The sequence below is a fragment of the Emydura macquarii genome, unplaced genomic scaffold, assembly GCF_026122565.2.
Source record: "Emydura macquarii macquarii isolate MOO-44397 ecotype Brisbane River unplaced genomic scaffold, CSIRO-AGI_Emac_v2 contig_2473, whole genome shotgun sequence".
NCBI lineage: Eukaryota > Metazoa > Chordata > Testudines > Chelidae > Emydura > Emydura macquarii.
The window spans coordinates 6,269,662-6,287,746 of record NW_027132610.1 but is presented as its reverse complement, the minus strand read 5'-3'; the positions used below and the strand labels follow the sequence as shown (position 1 = coordinate 6,287,746).

The following is an 18,085-nucleotide window of genomic DNA, read 5'->3' as shown; positions in this document are numbered from 1 at the left end:
ATAGAATAGAGGCGTATACTTGTGGATTTTATTTTTAAAATCGTGTTTCCCCTTTTCTAACATAGTTCAGACATTGATTGCTGTGACTTTCCTATGCACTATACAAACCTGTAATTGTCCAAAGCTTATTGGCATAACAACCATAAATGAATCCAAGATAACAGCTCTATTAAGCCTGCTGGGTATTTCTCTTGCATCATACTGGATGAGTGATGCTATGGAGTCCTATTGCTTCAGCTTTTTCTACTCTGTAATTATAATAAACATTATAGATATTATGAACAAGTGGAACTTTGCAGAAATTTTTTTAAAAATAATTCCTAATCAAGTGTATTGGTTGTTTCATTATAAGGCACTTCTTCAGCAGCTAGATTTTTAGTAGACTTTTATATCTGCGAAGGCAAGGGATAAAGTAGAACCCTAGCTGCTTTGCCACCTCTTATGCCCCAGCCATGTGGGTTAAGGTGGAGGATATGCTACATGTTGAGAGTGCAGGATGTTATAAATTACTCTGTCCCCCCCCAGTCCTCCACTTCCAGCACAACAGGGAGCAGTGGGAGGCATTTTGTCTCAATGATGAAATGCACCTTTGCGCTGCCCCTTGCTATGGATGAATTCCTAATCACATGATTGAGCCTCAAATTAGTCCCTTTGATTCAGGGAGTGGATCTATCCCTTGTTATTTAGGCCGGGTCTACACTAGAGATTTTTGTCGACCAAAGTGAGCTTTTTGCGCCAAAACAATGGTGGTGTACAAACTGCAATCACGCTCCCCCTCGCCCTGCCGCTGACGCAGCTCCCCTGATTTTGCGACAAAATAAAACCACCTCAACAAGAGGCATAGAGCTTTTTGAGCCAAATTTATAGCGACAAAGCATTAGTGTGGACACTGCGCTTGGTTATATTGTGGTAAGTGGCATCCAGGAAGTGTCCCACAAGGCCCATCTTGACTGCTCTGGCCATCAGTTTGAACTTCACTGCCCTGCAGCCATCTGCCCCTCCCCTTTTAAAGTCCCAGGGATTTTTGAAATTCCACTTCCTGTTTGGTTAGGGTGGAGAGCTCACATTGCATCTCCCCAGCTGAGCACGGTGGCTGCACACACCAAATGCTCTCCCGCTTGGAGCACACCGGAGCTTCTGGATCTGATTGGCATTTTGGGAGAGGAGGTTGTGTAGTCCCACCTCTGCTCCAGCTGAAGGAACTTCGATATGTATGGTCAAATTTCTTGTTTAATGGTGGAGAAGGGCTATGAACGGGACATACTGCATTGCTGTGTGAAAATCAAGGAGCTGCAGCAATGGTACCAAAAGATTAGGGAGTCAAACCATCACTCTGGTGCAGGGCCAAACACCTGCCCCTTTATAAGGAGTTGGAAACCATCCTCAGTGGCAACTCCATTTCCACCACCAAGAGACCCATGGATACTTCCGTGGGACCAGAGGCAGCAGACACCAGACGCAACCCTGACAAAAAAGTTGTGGAAAAGGAAGTCGAGTTGGAGGACAATGCAGAGCAGGGGACTGGGTTGTTTGCTGATGTGGGGACCCAGGACCTCTTCTTGACCCAGGATGATTCAAGTCAGTCCCAGCCCTTCAGCTCTAATGTGCAGGATGCAGGAGAGGAGAGCTTGGGTAAGTAATTTTTTTGAGCTGATGCTGCTCGGTTACATTAGGTACAGCCTTCCTTTGCTTTGTTGCATTATACAGCTGATTGAAGGAATAGAAATGCACAAGAGTAGCCGTGTTTGTATGTGCTTCCCATTCTCCTGTGCAGCTAGGCAGTGTTGTGAAAAAGTGTGTTAATCCACACCCAAATTTCACAGGAATCTTTCAGAGACCTCTCTAGGTAACTTTCCGGGAGGTGCTCACCAATCCTCTGACAGAGATTCCTTGGCAGAGCTGCTTTGTTTCTTCCCCTGTTGTAGGAAACTTTCCCATGCCAATTGGCAATCACTTGTACAAGGAACAAAGCGGCACACAGGCAAGCAGCATAGGGACCCAGTTTGAAGCTGCTCGCATGGAGGAGATGCACTTTAGCATACCTGCTTACTCTCAGGAATGAGATATCGGCTTGTACGGCCCCGCCTTATCTACCTGTATCAATACCCCAAATAACCACTCACAACTTTTCCCCCAGCTTGAGTGCCCCTCCCCCTGGGTACAACTCACTATTCCCTGGTTGATTGTTGAGCTGTGCGCTTGACAGGGGACAGTGAGAAAGAGGTGTATTTTACAGTAATGCATCAATGCTGTTATTGTACTCACAATCAAGCTTCTCTTAATTGTTTATTGTGCATCTACAGATTTGCCCTTGAGGGGAAACCTTTCCACACCTGCCGAGCGCCTGCACTTGATTAAAAAACGACCATGGAGAACCAAAGAGGAGATGTTCCAGGAACTTCTCCAGTCCTCTCAGGTGGAAAAAAAAGAAGAAATCTCCTGGAGACACACTGTCTGATAATCAGAAAATTGCTAGGCAGGAGAGGAGAGAACAAAGAGTGAGTGATAGCAGGTCACGAGTACATGATAAAAGCCATGGAGGAGTAAATGGAGTTTCTAACGTCACTCGTAACTCTGCAGACTGAATTCATGCATGTTCCCCCACCCCTTGCAGCCAGTACAGAACTGCTTTCCATGCCCTCCCCAAACTCTACCTACACGACTCCTACCAAACCCTTGGCCTGTCTCAGTACTCCGTTCACTCCACCCCTTTGGACAGCTTCCAGAACGATAGCTGGACTTACACCCAGCTGTCATAGTTCACACTACTCCTCACTGCTTTCTCCCCTCCATCCCAGCTTTTTCTGTGGTTTGTGAATAATTGTTATTTAATAAAGACATACTTTGTGCAAAATAAGCAGTCTTAATTTGTTTCTTGCACACAGTGGTTGCACCTCACATTGATACACAGTGCAGCTGGATAGCAGTCATAGCATGGCACAATGCTGTTTACAAAGAAACCTTCTTGGTGCTCATTGTCAACATGGTTCCTCAAGGCCTGCCTGATTTGAATGGCCCGAATTGTGCCCTGACATCAGGTTGCTCATAGTCAGCCACAAAGTGATCTGCCTCTGCGCTCCACCCAGGGGGAAACTTTTCACCCTTAGTTTCACAAATATTATGGAGCACCCAGCTGGTGGCTTTAACCATGAGAATATTTTCCTCATTTAGGTCTAACCTGCCATAAAGGCATCAAGCTTTTAATCTGCCAAACTCACATTCAATGGTCATTCGGCACCTGCTCAACCTTTTATTGAAGTGCTCCTTGCTGCTATCCAGGTTGCCTGTATAAGGCTTCGTGAGCAATGGCAGTAAGGGGTAGGCTGGGTCTCTTGGGATCACTATGGGAATTTCAACATTCCCCAATGGAATCTTTTGGTCTGAAAAGAAAGGTCCTGCTAGCAGCTTTCTGTACAGGCCAGTGTTCCTGAAGAGGCGAGCATAATGCACCTTCCCTGACCAACCCACGTTGATGTCAGTGAAATGCCCATGGTGATCCACAATCACCTGCAGTATGATAGACAAGTACCCCTTTCTATTGATGTACTCCATCAGAAGATGAGTTGGGGTCAAAATTGGGATATGCATGCCATCTATCGCCCCGCCACAGTTAGGGAATCCCATTGCTGCAAAGCTATCCACCGTTTCCTGCACATTTCCAAGACTCAGTCCTTCGCAGCACAATGCAATTAATGGTCCTGCACACTTCCAGTAACAAAGCTCCAATGGTGTACTTCCTGACTCCAAACCGATTAGTGAGCGACCCCAGTAGCAGTCTGGAGTTGCCAGCTTCCACACGGCGATGGCCACACGCTTCTCCACAGAGAGGGCAGCTCTCATTCTGGTGTCTTTGCGCTGCAGGGCAGGGGCGGAGAGCTCCACACTGAGTTCCATGAAGGTGGCTTTGCACATTCAAAATTTCTGCTTATCATCCCAGAGCTACATAACGATAGTGGGATGGCAAGGTTGCAGTGCGATAGGGAGTGGGTTGATAAAGAACCATTAATATATATTTTAAATATAAAGAATAAAAATAAAATAAAATAATTATGGCAATGAGGCAATCCAATACCTTGGTGATATGATCCTAAATAGAGCAGAACAGAAATAAATAGAATATATATGGCTACAATCAAGAGTGCTAACAAAGAGGCCCACTCTTAACTGTCTCTTACAGTCAGTACCCCTTCCTGACAACATGTGGTTCCCCCATCATCTTAATATACTTTCCATTTAATAAAAAATCTATTTCTAATAATGTTACAAGAACAAAACATAGAGAAAATATTCATGGGACAAAATTGTGCAACATTTGGCTGCTGAATCTCCGTTCCTTCCCACTTTTCTCTATTTTACATCTCCACAACCTTCCCCTCTTTCTTTTTTCCCTTAAACTTTTGTGAGTTGCAAGATAAAGGGAGATTGCAGCCTTCCTAATTGGAAACAGGAAGTGGTCTTTATGTTTGGACACAATGAGCTATTTATTGAAAACGGCTCTTCTGTAGCATGAAACATCTCTTCATGTCATGCTGTCTTAATAATGCCTCTTGAGGATGGGAACACAATAATAGCGTCACAGTGAGACTCAGTGGGGATATAAAGAGCATTCTAACAGACTGAAAGGCCGAGTCCCTCATTAAGTTGTGTGCAGCTGCAGTGGTGTAGGTGGGTGAGTAAGACCAGCTCTGAGAGGGGATAATGGTAACCCGGTACATAGGTTTTTTTTTTTCATTGATGGTGTCATTCCATCATGCTGTTGTGTCCCACCCTAAATTAGATGTGTGTGCCAAATGGAGCGCAGTGAACTCAGTGAAACAATCTCTCAAAGCAAATTCAAAAGAACATTTTAAATGATAAAACTCAAGTCTATTTCAGTTATTTATAAGTAATATTTCAGCACTAGTTTGGAACCAAATCCTGATATTCTTTCTCATGTTGATCAATTCTGTACTCCACAAGCAGTCCTGCTGCAGTCAGTGGGTATGTCTACACTAGAGCTGGAGGCATACGCTACAGCTCGAGGAGATATACCCATGCTAGCTCTCATTGAGCTAGAACGTTCAAGTAAAAGCGTAGCCGTGAGCAGTGGGAGGGCCTAGCTGCCCACAGTTTGTACCAATGATCATCTTGAATGAGATTGTATTTAGGGTGGCTAGTTCCTCCTGCTGCACTTACACTTCTATTTTTAGCATGTGATCAGAGCTAGCATAGATACGGCTCATTGAGCTAGAATTTACACCTTTACCCGCATAGGGTATCAACATGAGTAAGAGCATCAGAACCTGGCTTTCAGTGAACAGTTATAAAGTAGCTATATGAAGAGACTTGTATTGGTGATGACTCTCACTTGCCTCTATCAAATTAAGAAAATTAATCAGTTTAATCCAAGCAGCCCTTTGAGCCTTTTTCTTAACACTATGATTCATTTACTGGAATGGGAGGTTTAAATGCCAACATGACAGAGCTGTTGAATTTGGAGAATTCCTTTTGGTATATTATTCCTGTTAGAAACTTACACAAATAGACACAACCTTAGTACATTTGAAACCTAATTTACACATAAAACAGACAACATTAATTTGCAGTGCATTTTGGTTTGAACTTTCATATTCAGATATGCTAAGTGTTCCTCACTTTTAAACTGTCCAAATTAAGCAGAGCCTTTGTCTGGGATGCAAAAGGAAGGTACAAATTGCAACATTTGATAAATACTGTAAAGCAACTCAGAAAACTCTCTATAGTTTACTGAAAGAGAATCAGTTTTTTTAATACTTCCACTTATTCAAAATTGCATTGGGGTGCACATTAATGTAGGGTGTTTTTACAGAAACCTCTGAGAATATTGCACTTACCCCACCCTGCCCTACAGCTGTGTGCAGTATAGCAAATTATTTTTTGCCATGGTTTCCTTGAGTAATAAGCTCCCAGTCTGTCTGTCTGTCTTTCTCTCTCTCTCTCTCTCTCTCTCTTTCTCTCATTCTTATAATTTTAAAACTGGAATTTTAAAAGTATGTTTAAAGGAAAGAATCACAAAATATCAATGGATGAACATCGGGGTTCCTCCCTCCCCCCTTGGGAGTGTCCTTTCATACATAAGATGACAGAACTATTCTCCTTCAGACTTTCCTGCTCTGAGACTACAAAAGATGACATTCTTGATTAGCTATGAGCTGCTGATATGCAGCCATTGATACACTGTGATATTTGAAAAAAAGCTTCCATTTCATTTTCTAGTTCATCTTGCTCCTTCAGCATCAAAGATCTTAATATCTCTTTTCCTGTGTCACATTTCTTATAATCCTTTTCCACCTGTGATGCATTTCAAATAATCCTTCTCATTCCTTGTCACATGCACTTTAAATCTCTTTTAAATCACGGATTTAAACTTCTAAAACAAGTGTTTCATTTTTTATTGCAATGGATATTTGTGATTATCATTATCAAATAATTAATAATAACCTCGTGCATATACCAGTCTGGAATTTATTCTTGGAGCTCCTCTGTCCATGAGTTTCTAGACTTGGTCTCCCACAGTCATAATGCCAACACAACCACTGATTGAATTATATCCTTTGTTACTCAGCTGTAGTCAAATTATTAGTCTGCAAATAATAAGTATAGTATAGTATAGCTTTTCAGAAGTACCTATAAAAGCGCTATTCAATTTTTTCCTAGTTCCATCTTTTTGCACACTCTGTAGTAACAAATAATATTCATCCTCTCAAGAAAGGAAAAACTGAAAAACAAGCCACTATTTCTGCTTTAAAGCAGCCTGCCTTGGTTAGAAATGTGGGTGACATTTCATATTTGTGGAATAATGGAATAGACATTTATATTTTGTGAAGAATTAATTTACTGAATCTTTGGCTTGTCATAGCTGTTGGGAATCTATGCACCTTTCTTTTCCAGAAATATTGTGCTAGGAAAAACAGAGCAATGTTTCAAATCTAAAGGAAGAATAGTGGGCTGTGTTCTTCTCTCTTACACTAGGGCAATCTTGATAAATTTGGCATGGTGGATCTGCGCCTCAGTATTTTGGAGCAAGGAGCATTTATTATATGGTTTTGGTAGAAGTCACCAAATGGTCTTATTCTCCTTATCTTGCAAGCACTGTTCAGTCTTGGATGCAATGCTATATTGTAGGTTTTGCAATTCAGGTTCTGGGGGAGGGAGGGCATGGCAGCAAGAGAGTTTGCTTTCTGCCTTCATCTCTCTAACTGAAGTCAAAACTTGGGGCAGAGTCACATCTTGGGAACCAGGCTTTGGTGTTTGGGCTGCAACTTCTAAAAGGAGTTTGCCCCTTGCTGTTTGTGACTACCTCTGTCCTAGGACTGGTGTATTTAGTGTAATTAAAGCTAGCTACATTCAGGAAATACCCCACATCAATGATTATGCCACATCACTGATTTTTTCTCCAATGGGAAGCTGATGTGCATGACCCAACGTCTGCTATTAATTGGCAGAGGGACAGCAATATATTTGTATGGCACCTTGCACAATAGGGTCTGAGGCTATTAAACTGAGACACTACTGCAATTTAAATGTTTAATAATAATAAAGTGAGGAAGATGCAAGTTTGTAAATATAGGATTCCCTCCTAATTATATTCTGCTTGGCAAACATGAGACTGAAAGGTGATCTCAGTATGTTTTTCATGTATTTAAAAGGGACTTATTAAGATTAGTTACACCATTTAAGCAAGTGGGGTCATAAATCTACACATTGAACCTGCAAAAAGAAATAGTTGGGTTTGATGTGAAGGTGATAATTTTATGACAGATTGTTATTAGAATGTAGAACAGTCCACCACTTTATATGGCTGAAGACAGTGTCAATAATGTAAATTTGACAAAAGGCAGAGATCATTAAGTTCAGGCACATTTAATAACTAGAAATATATATTGAATAGCAAAATGAGGCAGGGGATACCTGAAACTGAGTACTGGTTCTCTCCAACCACAAATTCTGTGTTTTGCATTGACAGCATCATCCCTATGCGGCCAATCCCCCTGTGGAGTAACTATAGAAATAAATGGAGTTGCACCAGGGATGGATTTGGTCTTACACATTTGAAATAAAAAGGTAAGCGTTTTAAACCAATGACAGATTTGAAGAATTACATGGAATACATGGCAAGCATGCATTATAAGTAAAAGTCCTTGCAAAAGGTGGAAAAGACAGGCTTTGAACCTTCATATTAAAGTAAATATTTTCTCAATGCAGTAAATGAGAATGCAACTTGTAGAGAACTAACAGCTGAGGAGAGGACGTGGGAGCCAGAAGTACATTCTATGGCTGGGAAGTTGTTGAAAGTTAAGAGCTGGAAAACAGATAATTTGGAGGGCTGCAATTTCTCCTGTTCCTTCCTCCCCCACCTCCTTTATATTCAATCACTAAATGGCAGCCGACTTGAACAAAGTAAGCAGCAATCAGACAGAACAGGGAAGGGGAATTGCTTCATTATTAATGTGTACAAATGCCATCATCCTCCTAGTTTGGTTTTATCTGTTTTGATAAGGTGATGATTCAGTTCAAACACAGCACAACAAACAACCTCCCTTTGTCTCTTGCAGGGCGGAGGTGAAGGAAAGGGGAATCAACCCCTTAATTAGTATGTGTGTGTGTGTGTGCGTGCGCGCGCGCGCAACACTTTGAAAACATAAATCATTCTCTAGGTACTAAGTATTCCTACTATTATGTATCAGCAGCGCCTGGGCCAACTTTGTTTTGGTTGCAGATGGAGTGGAGCATAGATTCTGTCTCTCAGGTGGGAGGATGCCAGCCAGCAGCTGTGACTCTCCTCCTCTGCCTCTTGGCTTTCTGGGGAAGGATGGGGAATCTGTCATTGAAAAAGGAGCAGGGCCGTGGGGTAAGAATAGCCTCTTCTAGCTCCTCCCCATAGAGGCCAGCGGCAGACACCCAGCCTGACATAGTAACTGCTCGGAGAGGCAAGGTAGGCGAGGTAATATCTTTTATTGGACCAACTTCTGCTGGTGAGAGAGACAACCTTTGGAGTTTACATAGAGCTCTTCTTCAACACTGCTCCGTCCTCAGGCTGCTGCTTTGTATAGGGCTGCTGCTTGTCCCTTCCCAGAGCCTTTGAACCCAGCACTGCTCCTGCAACTCTGCCTCCTCCCTCAGTGGGTCTAGAGTTTCCCCTCCCCTCCGCTCTGGCTGCTGCCATAGTGATGTGGAAACAGATCACTCTGTCTCCGGGAGAACAGCACGGGGGAAGGACTCCTTGGAGCTGCTGCTGCGGTAGGGCTGGGAACGGGGCTGCCCCATCTGGTTCTGAGTCCTGCCTGCTGTCCAGTGCCTACTAGCTCCTCCCAGGTAAATGGGCTGCTGCTCAGCAGGCCAGCCACTGTTTCTTCTCAGTCACTCACCGCACTAGGGGCAGGGAGGGAACAGCGCTTTCTCTGCTTTCCTAGCTGTTTTTGTCCTGTGTGTCTCTTCTGAGCAGCAGGGCAGGTGCTTCTCTCTGAGTTGCACAGAGCCTACACAAACACCGCTTTGAAAACTCAATGCCTCTCTGGAGGCCGTAGCGCCGTGCTTAGGAGGTGCTGAGGTTCAGGCAATTTTTTTACATTCATAACTGATGCAGCAAGCCCAGAGGTGCTGGGGCCATGAACTGCCAACCCTAGAGGTGCTGGGTCTCAAACCTGGCACAAAATAAGCACTGCTGTGGCATGGATGGGCTTTGGCTGACCCATGGAACTAGAAGCGTGCAACACCTATGGGTTTTTTTTACCATCATTGTTTTGGGTAAATAATGTTTGCAAGTTAGTCTTCTCACTGCCCTTCATTTGTCTCCCCCAGAAGTTATTTCCTGAGGAACCGGGGAACACTCAATATAAGCATCTTTTTATATTGGAATTAGTGACATTATTTTTTAGTTGTGCTTCTTCTCTTTTCGCACACCTCCCTCCCACCAGAGACTTGCCGCGTTTGGATGAAATGTCATGAAAATGCATTATTGGGAAAGTTGGCATGTTTTGGGGGTGCAAACCATTTTGCTCAAAAATACTCTTGTTTTTGCATGACAATATAGTAAAAACAGCAGCAGTTTTGAATAGACAACAAAATGAGGACTGGCTTGAACTTCAAGCCTGTTGGATTTAGTCAGAAAGCTCTTGCCCATTTCTAGTTAACAATGCTTGTGTTAAATCTTTAAAATAAGCCTCTCTCAACTAAACTCTTGTAGGGGCAACGAACTAAACATATTGCAACAGGGCAGACTCAAACTGAGACCATTTCAATGAGGGGGATTAAAAAAATATGAGGGAGATTTTAAGCATCTCATTGAAACACATACAGCAAAATCCTTTTTCTTCAGAGGAAAAGAGATTTTAAAACCTCCATTTAAAATTAATCCAAAAGGAGATACTCAGCTTAAAAACTCTGGATACAGTATTTTTAAAGCTACCCAAAATGTTACATTTTTAGGAATCTTATGTTTGCTTATAATTTGACATGTTCACTATTTACTATTTATAGTGTCTCTAGTATATATTCATTCTAAGGGGGAAATTTAACCATTAAGAAGCTTATTGAGTTCTTGAATTTACTGTACTCCATATGGAGATAATTGTTGTTTATATGTGCACAGGGCGGGGTAAGGTTGGTACATTTACAACTGGGGCTTCTCCCTTTAATATTAATTGAACTGCCAAGTGTGGAGAGGTGATAATGGGAATGGCTTGTTTAAACTCTGTGAACAGAGAAGCTTCCTGTCTTCAAGTTGTGCCTAATTTTCTTCCCAGCTTCTCTGGTTGCTAGGAGATTTTTACTTCCTGTTTTAAATTAGTCCTTAAAGTTCACATGACTACTTGAGACTGAGACTTCACAATAAAAATGGAGACAAAACTTCAGAGATTGAGGAGCAGATTTCATGGGTACTTTTTTCATTTAGTATATCTGTACATTTCCTACCTTCTTTTATTTTATGGCCAAGACCCAGGTATCCAAGAATGGGCTAGTCCTGATCCTACTGGCCCTAGCAAAATAGGAAAACTGTTTTTGTTGTCATCGCAAGGGCAGTAACTGTTTTAGGTTGGGGATCCCTGAACTTTTTTAATGAGTTGTTTACCACTCTTGTTTAATTTCCATCCCTCCCAGAAGCAGTGGATAGTATATGAAAGTACAGCCCAGTGAGTCCTAATTCGTCTGTTTGGAGTACATGAAGCACAATTCTTGCTGCTTTCTCCCATGCTCATCTTCATCACATCCCACCATCGGCTGCCCTTGGTCACTCTTCCAAATTCAGGTTTCATACGACAGCACATCATCAAGAGAGGCCAGGCTGTCATATGTCATTGCTTACTTTTTTTGTACTATCTCAAACAACTGCTTATATATTTTCCTTTTGTTAGAGAAAATTAGTTTGCTGTAGATTTGACTTGTCTGCTAAGGAAATTACAAGACAGTTGAGTGCCTTGCAACTATGTTCTACTCCAGACATGAGTAAGGGGACCAAACATGGACCTTGGATAGAAGCAAACTATAGAAAAATATACATGTTCTACTCTTGTTGTATTATTTCAATAATATCATAGGAGTAGGTGGCACATGATAGGGAATTTATCATTCTGAAGACATTCAGGCATTTTGATATGAATCTTTCCTCTTGGTTGCATATACTGTCATTTGTCTTGGAATTCAGGAACTTAGCATTGTGATGAGGAAAATGGCTGGATTTCTCCCCTTTTCCCCCCATTAAATAGTATTTTTAAAAAATTTTCCATTTCATTTCAAGTTAAATATAAAATAAAGCAGGCAAGTGCTGAAGCACCTGTCACTGTGTCTTAGTTTTAGAATTTTGTTTCTTGTAATAGCATAATGTTGTGCTTTAGAGATGGGGTTATATTTCTTTAAAATGTATTGTTTAACTGAGTAGGATAACTCACATAACATCTATTCTACTAAGGTGTGATTATTTGAGTCAGAGAAACAAAAACATATTTAAGTTTAATTGGTCTTTTAAATAACTAAACTGAATGTCAGTATCCCTTTTGTTGTTTAAAGTGAACTGTTAACAGCTTTTCCCTAGCCCCATGATACAGCTTTGTTTAGTTAATAGTATTCCTTGATTTTATTCATAGGGAACCATGTCACATTTTGTGGGAAAAAAATGGCTAACTGCTGGCTTTGTTTTCTTGATGCAGGCAGTGCAGTCTGGAGAGCTCAGTTCACAGGGTAAATGTGAAAACAAGGCAAGAAGAGGTGCTGTAGATGAAGGGCTGGGGCCTGGGTTAACTGAGGAAGACGGTATTGTGGATCTGAGCTACAACACCATCTGCCCTCATGCTTACAGCATTGAGAACATGACAACATTTCAGAATGGCTGCGGAAATGGCACCACTGTTACCTGTATAGTTATGGATAATAAAGAACCAAGAAGTATAACTAGCAATGGGGGATGCAATAGCAACAACAATCCTGAAGAGGAAGTACAAGATGACAAACTCAGCCCTTCAAATATCATGCGCTTTTTCTCTACCCCTAGGAAACGAACTACCTCCAACTCAGAAAGGCCTCGTTCTCTGATTGTGATGGGCAGCTCCTCAACTTGGAATGCTTTGTCTTCCATTAAGAAAATGGGATCTTTCAAGAAATTAAAATCTTCAGTTCTTCAAGGGATTCAGGCCAGGGAAAGCTCAGATGTCTTAAATGAGAACACTGTGGGAAAACACGTCTCGAATGGAGCAGTGGTGAGAGTTCAGACTAATCAGTGTTCTTATACAGGACCTTTACATGATTTCCATAATGCAGTGGATGGTTTAGCTTCTGATTGCTCTGATGTAGAGGAAAGTGATGATTCCTTCCTGAGGCATACTCACCGATCACGCAGCATCAGACGTGCCTATGGTGTGGGCCGCATAAATTTGTTAGACACTAATAAAATTCAAAGTCAGCAGAATTGCACCAGGCCAACATCTCCTGTCACTCAGGAGCCAAAGATCTGTGAAATTTTAGTGAAGGATTCTGAAAACAACAGGATTATCTACAGGAGAAGCAAAAGCACAGATAACTTAAACTTTCTGAAAAAAAGCTCGTTCAAGCGAAAGTCCACCTCAAATCTAACTGACCTCAATATTGCAAATGAAAAGCAAATGCCACAAAGGACAGTAAGCACTTCTTCTGCTGACTCGGACAAAGCCAGTGGAAACCCAGAGAGACGGTCAAAACGCTGGAAGAGCCCTATCAGAGCAAAGGATTTTGACAGAGTTTTGAAACTTGTAAGCAATGTTACAGATGTTGCATGGAAGAAAGATGGTCCTAAAAGCATGACTCCTCCTCTGAACGAACAAAACCAGAGAACAAGGCCAAACAGCAGGTTACATGACGACTACTCCCGCAGGGTTTCTAGTAGCACTGAAAATGACAGACGGAGATGCACTTCCCCTGTGTGCAGTCCAGATTCTAACTTTTCTGGAACTCCGAATCTCCATTGTCCCTCTGTCTCTCAGGATACAGACGCTGAAACAAATGCATTTACTGGTGAAGCCAACAGCCTCAGGACATTATCATGTGCCCTAGATGCTGTTAGTTCATCACACACTTTTGACAAGCTTAGTGCACTTCCTAATGAAGTGTTTTATGTAGACTCTGATGAACCAAAAACTACCAGCCAGTTTACATGTGAATCTGAGCAGCCTAGCATTCCTCTTAGGCCCACTACCCCTAAGCCTCAGAGCCCCAGTGCTGAGAAGGTCAAGTGCAATATTAATTTCCATTGCCCAGATCGTCACAGCACGTTGTCACTGAGCTCAATGGAAAGTGAGGAAAGGGTTGAGTTACCTGCTCCAAAGTTGGGGAGAAATCCTGTTTGCTTCCAGGACTCAGTGCAAACTGCGTACTATGATGATGGAACTGAAGACAGTGGCATAAGCAGTCACTCTCAGCTGAGTCTCAATTTAGCTTCTGCTACTGAAGAAAAGAAGGAAGAGGTAAGAAGGAAAGCAAACCCTACCATATGTTAGATGTTCATGTTCCAGAGTTTGTTTTTATTAATACAAAAATGACAACCTGAATGCTAGCAGCTGTTGTAGCTTGTTACTGCTAAAATATGCTGACAGCCAGCAAGCAAAGATTTATTTTTTTAAATACCTGGTTTGGAAGCTAACATCAAATTATTTTTTCCTGTCTGCATTAATATTAAAGAAAGTGTTGGCAGCAAGGCTGTCTGAGTACATTTGTAAGGGCAATTTATCATGGCCTGCAGTTATACCACCTTGTGACGTGATCATATTGGATTTCACTAAACTAAGCCAGGACTGGCTGGGTCAGTTCTTGGCTGGGAGATTACTGAAGAACACTTGTGGTGCTCTGTGCAGTCATGTTGATTCAGGAGATAGCATTCTTCCCTTGGAACAGAAAATGAGAAAGGCACAATATAAATCAAACCTCTGGTTGTTGTTACTGTGCTTTACTGGAAATGATGTTAGTAAATTAATTCAATATTTGGAGGCATATTTCAAAAGCAGTCAATTATTTTACCTGTAGTTGTCTATTAATGTTGTTTAATTGATGGGTGGAGACTTAATATGTTGCCACTAACTATAATGGATTTTGCTGTGCCTAATTAAAAACTTGCCACTGTCAATAGATGTGGCCAGGTATATTGCTGCATTTTTGAGATGAGTAAATGGGATGCAGTTAAGGCCTTATGTACAGTGAGGGTTTTGCTCTAATGCAGTTACACTGATGTGGCTTCATCAGTGCAGAACTCTAGTGTAGATATCCTGCACCTGTTTAAACTGTAACTTACACCACTACAGCTTACTTCACTTTCAGAGTCCCACTGATGCAAGTCACAGTTTAGACTGATGTAGCCCATCTGTGCTAGGGGTATACAAAGTCTTCTTTCGTATGGCTTGGGTAGGTAGCAAGGATTACAAATTTATATCTAGGTTTGATAACTGGCATATTGCCGCAGCAGTGAGCTGATAAATGTCCTTCAGACCCCTGGCTAAAGAACGAAGGGGACAGTCAAATATGATGGCCTCCATTGTTTGAGACTGGTGACCACAGTCTCATACAGGTGTTTGCCTCATTTTCCATTTAAAGAGGGTTTGTCTGCATCTCCCTTGAGATGTCTTGATGTGATTCAATCTGCACCAGTCTTTCTGACATAAATCAAAACCCGGTGGTTCCTCGGCAGGGTCAATGATGAGCTGTTTGCATTGAGTGGTTGAAATACTCCACGTGGCTCTTCTTTCAGCCTCAGCATCAAAGCTGAGTGTAAGGGTCTTGACAGGGTTCCATAGAGGGTTGCAGGATTTTAATCTTGTCTTTGGCAAGTTCTGGAGGTCATCGTGCAATGGGATCCTCATGTTTGCACTGACTTGGTTAAAAGTGAGATGTCTGGGCAGCTCTTCTAATCTGTGGAGGCTGGATGTGCGATAGGACTGGGAGCTAGTCAACTGGGGTTGGTTTGAGTTTCCCTGACACTATGTGCATGGTGTCATTGAATGTCAAGGAGTTCAGTGGGACTGCTGTAGGACCACACTGACGCAGAGTATTCAGCCTCAGAGTGTACCAAGGTCCGTGAACTGGAGCCCCGTGATGTTCCAGCCAGTTTCCTAATAAGCACAACATGAGACCTGACCTTATCGCGGGTGTTCTTGAGGTGTAGTCGGAAGGTCCAAGATATTTTGGGTTACCTTCATCGCTGACCCTCTCCCTGTAGAACTGCACATCAGTTTTGGTACTAGCCATTTTATTATTCAGACAGAAAGCAGTCACCATGTTTTTTTTCGGGTTAGGCTTAAGTTTCCAGCATTGGAAATAATCAGCCATTATATTAAGATCTCAGATTAGGGTGCAGCTTGTTTATGGAGGCTTGTGTGCTGAGCAGCCAGGGCAAGGGGTACACAACTAAATTGGTTTAATTGCACCAGTGTAAAAAATCCCATTGTATTCAAGGTCTGAGTCTCTCTCTCTGTATCCCAGATGAAAATAGCTTATAAAAATCAGAAGACTGATATGTTCTGCCTCCTCTGTTTATCAGAATGAACCTTATGCTGTCTACAGAAATGTAGAGTGCCTGAATTAATTATAAATCACAAAAATCTCAGCTAGTCAAACTATAGATTTACTAGAAGGGTGAGGATTTCTTAAATTGATGAGGCCTCATGCATTTTGCAAAAGCTGACTGTCAATAGATATTACTTATAAGCACCATCATTCTACTGGACAAAATAATACAATTGAAAATAGCTTAGATTACTGTGATGCTAACAGTTGCGGTACAATTGGGAAATGACATGTAATAATGTACATGCATCAGGGCAGCAGAAGAGTTTCTCATTAGGAGTTCTTAGGGTGCTAAAACCATTCTGCTTCATTCTGCAGTTTCACACCCACAGTGCACGTGCAGAGATGCTTTTAAAGAGCTGGGAAACATGAAAATGTTAGAGTGCATCTCAGTTGCATCTCCTGGAAACTAAATATGTAGCAGTTAAATGACAGAATTAATGCTACCCAGCTGCCATCTAGTGTTGAACTATGACCATGACGTAGCCAGGATAGGCAGGGATTATTGTTTGCCAGAGGCTGGGAATGGGTGACGGGATGGATCACTGGATGAATGATTACCTGTTCTATTCATTCCCTCTGAAGCACCTGGCACTGGCCACTGTCGGAAGAGAGGATACTGGGCTAGCTGGACCAATGGTCTGACCCAGTATGGCTGTTCTTATGACGTCATCAAGCACTGATTCCAAACCCCTGCCTTCCCCTCCCAAAATAATTTTGCACTGCTGTAAAGACATGAGTTTCAATGCATGTGTACATCAGACATACAGGTTATTACTACATTATTTTTAATATTGCATTCTGTCCTATATTCTGACACTAATCTTAAAATAACCTGGTCTTGGTGTTAATATTGACTATGACTTATACCCTTGAGGCTGTGATGTATTTCTGTGAGATTTCTTTGCAGTTTACCTCCCATTTCAGTTGTTGAAGCTGAAATGCACCCCATGTACTAATGGTATTTATGCATTTTGAGACATAGCAGATGTGATAGTACCCATGAGAGGGAGATGAAGAACTCAGGAAAATCTAATGGAGTTCCTGACTAATGCCCTGCTCAGGGTACGCAACCATTGACTTCTCTGTCCATGTCTGCACAAAGAAAACGTTTCTATGCCTCTGTGAGGAGGATACAGGCATGGAGTGGAAGGTAATGCTGCAAGGAGCAGGGTTAAGTTGGTAGATAATCAGGTACAAATTATGAGTAGAACGTGCGCTCCATGGAAAGTGGAAACTTTCTCTTCCCTTCCATTCCTACCTGCTGTCTACTCCACTCAGAGCCATAGCCACTCTGAGGTTTGGTCTACACTACCAACTTACGCACCCTTGATGGACGTAGTTATATCGACCTAACTTCCAATGTAGACATGCTATGTCGACAGGAGGGCTTCTGCCATCGACGTAGTTCTCGCCTCTCAGGGAGGTAGAATACCTACACCACCGGAGAAGATCTCATCAGCATAGGTAGGGTCTTCACTAAGCGCTACAGCAGCAGTGCTATAAGTGTAGACAATCCCTGAGTTGCCATGGAAGGGAGAGCATGCCATGGAAGGCTTTATTCCTCACTTGCTCCTCTTTGCTGCCTTCCACACTTCCCAGCAGAGTGGAGCTATGGCATGAGCTTTGTGCCAAAGCTTACAGTCCCTTCATATGCCAGAAATATATTAAGTCTGTGCTTATTCAGTCAATAGGCTCTACCCTGAATGCCACATCATGTCATGCTGGGTTGAACTTTTGACTGGGAGTCCTTGTTAGCTCTGTTTTACACCACTCCATTAGACCATTGCATCCATCCAAAAAATTGCCTTTGTAGCAGTTTCAGATGGTTCAAAATAAGATATCATTTGAGATATAGCTTTGGACAGATAAGTACACAAACCTTAGGACTGGGTCCTAATGTAAAATACACCACGCAGACTGGCATGCCTCCAAAGGTTCAGAGTTTCACTGTATCTTATTTGTATACTTATGCAATGCATCCATTAGAATTCTGTGGTTACAGCCACATATTTAAATATAAAATACACAGCATGCTGAGCAGAGA

At 42.1% G+C, this 18,085-nt stretch overlaps 1 protein-coding gene across 4 annotated transcripts in view; it reads left to right on the top strand.

The window, feature by feature from the left end:
- Positions 1-18,085, top strand: part of SPATA13 (spermatogenesis associated 13) — a 181,996-nt gene that overhangs the window by 102,716 nt on the left and 61,195 nt on the right. For 2 of the 4 annotated variants that reach the window (XM_067562884.1, XM_067562882.1), the window contains exon 2: positions 12,165-13,949. In XM_067562884.1, the coding sequence (XP_067418985.1) occupies positions 12,324-13,949 (1,626 nt within the window). In that variant the 5' untranslated portion in view covers positions 12,165-12,323. Of the gene's footprint in view, positions 1-7,822; positions 8,083-11,822; positions 13,950-18,085 lie in introns of those variants that run through there. The other 2 variants (XM_067562883.1, XM_067562881.1) reach the window with 2 other exon arrangements.